Source organism: Ammodytes marinus (assembly GCF_949987685.1).
Source record: "Ammodytes marinus genome assembly, chromosome: 6".
Lineage (NCBI taxonomy): Eukaryota > Metazoa > Chordata > Actinopteri > Uranoscopiformes > Ammodytidae > Ammodytes > Ammodytes marinus.
This window is the reverse complement of record NC_137235.1, coordinates 16,423,019-16,428,172: the sequence shown is the minus strand read 5'-3', so window position 1 is coordinate 16,428,172 and position 5,154 is coordinate 16,423,019. Positions and strand designations below refer to the sequence as shown.

General features: G+C 41.6%; 1 protein-coding gene across 1 annotated transcript; it reads left to right on the top strand.

The window, feature by feature from the left end:
• Nucleotides 1-389: 389 nt before the first annotated feature.
• Nucleotides 390-4,572, top strand: erp27 (endoplasmic reticulum protein 27; the record flags this gene model as incomplete). The annotated part of the gene is made up of 7 exons (XM_080029442.1): nt 390-447; nt 1,003-1,088; nt 2,676-2,813; nt 2,915-3,031; nt 3,344-3,469; nt 3,699-3,896; nt 4,531-4,572. The coding sequence occupies 7 exons, from the start codon at nt 390-392 to the stop codon at nt 4,570-4,572; spliced, it is 765 nt and encodes a 254-aa protein (XP_079885568.1).
• Nucleotides 4,573-5,154: the final 582 nt, after the last annotated feature.

The window sequence follows — 5,154 nt, the reverse complement described above, 5'->3', positions numbered from 1 at the left end:
TCAACCACAACAGGTGTATGACACACACTGAAGCCCAAGGCATTTGAGAGTTAAGACGGTGCAAAGAGACACAAGAAAAGGTGTGTTGGGTTTTTCCAAACTCATTGTATCACATTTGCCCCTCTCAGTCTCAGAAACCACAGTGCAGAAACATACTCACATCTGATACTGACACGTAGTCCAACGCCCCAGCACCCCCAGTCTTATCAACAGCACCTGGCTGTTTCCCATGAAGCCTCCAATCACGTCCCAGCAAAGTTTGCAGAAGCCATGTGGCGACCACCAGAGACGCAGCAGAGGTGACGCGACTCTTTGTCCAGAATCATACAGCTACAAAGTCTTCTGGGCACTCATCGGTTTGTTTCCCTGTCAGTCGAATCACTTGAAAGATGCTGGTCACTTTGATTGTCTGCCTCCTGGTGTCTTCTGTCATTGCAACAGACAAAGGTAAATTTGTGAACTGCTCCTTTTTGGTTTCCTTCTAGAGTTATTTTCTTTGCTTTCAACACAGGAAATCAAACTTAAGATCTGTGCTTTAAATTTTAATCAAAGTGTTACAACTCTGCTATTATACAGTTTTCAAGCATAGCGTCATTATGGATCCCATTGTCAGTCTGTCCGTTGATTGGTCGGTCAATCTTTAAACATATTCCCTCAACATTTGTATAATTTTGTACATTTGATCGTTAATAGTCCCCAGATGACAGATCCTGGTGAAATGTCTTGAAAATTGTTGGGTGAAATATAGTGCAGAAAATCATGATTCCCAGAAGATGAATCCTTAAGACTTTGGTGATCCCCTGAGTTTAGCGATTATTAGCAAATGTAAGCTTGCTAACATGCTAATCTAAGATGGTGAACATGGTAACCATTGAACCTGCTAAACTTCAGCATGGTAGCGTTTTCATTTTGAGGATCTTAAGATGCAGATTTTAGCATTCAGTCAACCGCACAAACTATGTGAATTGTGTGTCTTGTTTCTCTCGTGTCTCTCTTTCTCAGACATCGCCCTTCCCAGACTGGCTGACACCGAAGCCGCTGAGGCCTTCATCGACTCTGCTGAAGTGGTGGTCATTGGATTCCTGGAGGTCAGAGATTAAAATTGCATGTAGAGTAAAAAGTCTCAACCACAGGCTCAAATAAACTTTCAGACATCATTTAAACAAGACCCTGGTGGCTGTTTTTATGGCTAAGCTTATTATGCTAACACGTGTGCGGCAAACCAGACACGATCGGGCAAATTAGCTAAGAGTGAGACCGCAAGGGTCTCAATGATGCTGCTGTCATGAATAGATTTTGGAGAAGAATACATTTCCTGTGGCCACACCTTTGGCAGCTCGGGTGGTTTGAGGACAGAGGGTGGCTGGCTGTCCCAAGGAGGCGAGCCCTTTGGCCAGACTCTTTGTGCGGGGGAAGATGGCGGGCTTCACTCGAACGGAAATATATGTGTATCTGAAGACTTGTGGGATTGGCTCCATTGACCCTCTTGAAAACAAGTGCAAGCAGATGGAGGAGAGTGGAGGAGAGAGAGAGGCAGAGAGCACATGAGGATAACACATGGTTGGACCGTGATGCTTGAGGCAAAGAGAGAGAGAGAGAGAGAGCAAAATATTGACGCTGTGACTCAACGGGGTGAACACATATTACAGGCTGCAATATGATCAAAAGGATCGCCAGAGCTCATGCAATACTGTCTCAGAAATAGACATGATTTACCTTACTTTGAGTCACTCGTATTTCTCTCCACAGTACATTACTTCCTTTCCAACTCTCTCCCTCTGGCTTCTGCATTTGTTTCACATTAAAGTTTCTTAAGGGAAAAATGGTTGATTTAAAGAGATAAAAAGAACGTTGCATTGTTATTTGATGCCCAACAATTTCTCCATGGGTAAGCTATAGTAAAAAACATACTTACCTTTGAAGTTTTGATGATATTACCATAAATAAAGGGTCAATAATGCCAAGAAATTCTGCAACATTAATGATAAGCTTTCTTTTTCTTAAGTTGTCCGTCGATTTCGACGATGATGTCACATTTATGCCCTTGAGGATGAAGAATCAAAAGCTTAGCTTTCTATTTACACAAGGCACACGTAATACCAGTCTAAGCAAGCACTTGACTTTACTTCATGATCTGCCCCATGTGTTTCTTTGACAGTGTTTGGTGTGTGCTGCTGATGTATACCTGGTGATGTGCAGGTTTTCCTTTTCTCAATAGGCTGGACTTTTGCAACCTTTTACTTTTTTACATACATCCCCATTTATATTCAACAAGAGTGAAAATCCTTCTAAAATGTTACTTAAGTAAAAGTATCAAAATAGTATAAGCTCTCATATTTTTTATATATAATTTATTTAAAATTATTATCACTGCTGCAACAACATGTAAAGGTCACTTATTATGCTCAGTTTCCAATTTGTAATTTGGGCTCCTAGTAAAACCAGTTTTCATTGTGTAGTGTTCCAAAATTTCATTGCTATTACTATATCTCCTCTTTTCATCCTTTGCCTGAAACGTTCCTTTTTAGAGCCTGTCCCATAAGATGAGAACACATGTTTTCAGGTAGAGGTGGCTAAAAAGGGAAGCCGTTGTATAAATTGGTACAAAATGGAAATATAAATAAGGAGAAGCAAGGTAAAAGTGTACCACTCTTTCTTTGCCTCTGCTGTCTCAGGGAGAGGAATCTCGTGGCTATAAGGAGCTCGTGGCAGCTTCAAAGCGTGTGGACTCAGTGCGCGTGGCCCTTTGCACTGAGAAAGAGGTGTGGGCCAACTACAGCGTCTCTTCGGACACCATTGCCCTTTTCAGAAAGGTAGCCTTCACTATCATGACCATGCATGACTTTTATGTGTGATGATGGGTGCTGTCAGTTTTGTGATAATGACAATGTTGATGTTTGGTTTTGTTGTTCAGGCGGATAACCACCAGGAGAACATCGTGCTGGACCAGGCCAAGAAGTTAGATGCTGATGGTCTCGTCAATTTCTTCACCATCAACGAGATCCGATACATCACTGAGTACAACCAAGTGGTAGGTCACATCCACAAGCTCAATATGCAGACTGACAGTTAGATTCAAGGGCCATTTGGGGTTTGCTTATCACAGGTGGAGGTACCGTTAGGTCGGTAATGAGGAGGCGTGGTGTCTCTTCTGACTGGGGTTTTCAGGTGAAGGTGGAGAGCAATTAGCAAGGGTTATATTTTCTCATACTTTGTGAGTCTCTACTCTCTGAAAATCTTTCTGAAGATCGATGTTTGCTTTGAAAAAGGAGATAATTTGTGGCCTAAATCTTCTCCTCTCTTAACCCTAATTCTTTTTATTTGCTGTTTTCTTTCTCCTCAGTCAGCAGTGGGCCTATTCAATTCAGAGGTCAAGACCCACCTCCTGCTTTTCACAAACAGAGGAACTAAAGAATATACTGAGCTGAGGGATCGCCTCGGAGCTCTGGCCCCTGAGTTCACAGGCAAAGTGAGTACCTTCAGGAACTTCATTCACCCACAAAAACCATTGCGTGTTGTGTGTTTTACAGATTGGGGCATGTTCACATGGATTCCATCAAACTACACAAAATGCATTGTTGTAATATTTATTCACATTCTGTCACAAATAAAAAACACAACTAAGTGATTTCACATTTCTGTGGTTACTTGATCTGATCTACGACGAGTGTGATTAAGACATAAAAACTGTCTTCCAGTTCTTGTTTGTGCAGATAAATGGAGCAATAAAGTCCAACTCTAGGTCATTGGGCTACTTCGGCCTCAAGTCCAAGGACCTCCCACGAGTTGGTATCTATGATGGTGACTCTGACATGAAGTGGCTGCTGCCTGAGGGAGAGATTTCTACTGAACGAGTTCGAGAGTTCTGCCAGTCCTTCCTACAAGGGGAACTGAAGGTGAGCAGCCATTATGTCTCACCTAAAATCTGCCACACTTGGCAGCAACAGCTGGTGTAGATGTAGATGTTGCTCATTGTACTCAGAGGACTGGCTCTTATTTAAAAAATACCCTCTTCAACAGCTTGTGCACTATTATCGACAAGATCGGCGACAACACAAAATATTTCAACCTTGAAGTTGCAATTTTGCTTATTTGCCTCAAGCTCGAATTACGCTTTTTACAGGACTATTCCTGGAGGACGAATGGCAAAGTCTGTAATTTTTCTTTTTTTAATTCCTGCATTGACCTACAACAGTATACAACACATTCCATCCTTAGACCCTTGTGTTTTTTTTTGTGTTTTTCTTATATTCCCCATGAAACAGATACAACCTGAAATAAGGCAGTGCAAAAGAAAAAGATCAAAGATCGTCTCATGATGTACCAATAGTGTTGACATGGATGAAGTTAATTCCTAAACGAACGCAATGAGCTGAAATGTAAACTTTTTTCCAGGTGTCTGTGAAACGCTGCACAAATAAACTTGATGTAGATACAAGTTTAAAGCGACAAAGTGTCATACAGTATATTCCCTCTGTGCCCTTATTGTCTGCTGTATTTTACTCATTGCACATGCACTATGTTTTTCAGGAGGTGAAGCAGGCAGGAGCAGAAGCTAAAACGGAGCTCTAGGAGTCAGAGAACACATGTAAAGGAATTCATATAAAATAAATAAAAGACTGAATGAAAAAGCAGCATCTTAATTCTTTGAAAATCGTATATAACTTGTGTCGCCATGCAATTCCTTCCCTCCAACACAAAGGAAACTATGCAAAGTGAACATTTTCATGTTTGTGTGTGTATGTGTGTATATCATGTATCCTCACTCATTTACCCATTGTGTGCTGTGTTTTGTCTGTATACACAAGTATGAGCCCGCCTGCGGTAGGGTTAGCAGACCACAGGTCAGCGGCCACGAGTTGCAGAGATCTGGCGGAGTTTGTTAGTCTGTCCACTAAAGTTATTGTCAGAGCCACAACATACCGACCTCAGAGAGAGTGACAGAGAGCAGACGAAGGAGTTGAGGACCAAGGCTCTGGAGACGCAGCAGTTTCTCATATGACTAATCCCGGTCATAAAAAAGCATGTAAATAAAGAGAAAAACTCATCTTCTGTGCAGGATAAACTAACATGAAAAGGAATTGCCAGTAGTAATTGGAAAGCATCATAGTGTGGATAAAAGGAAGAATAAAGGCTATAAAAGCTCTATAAAGG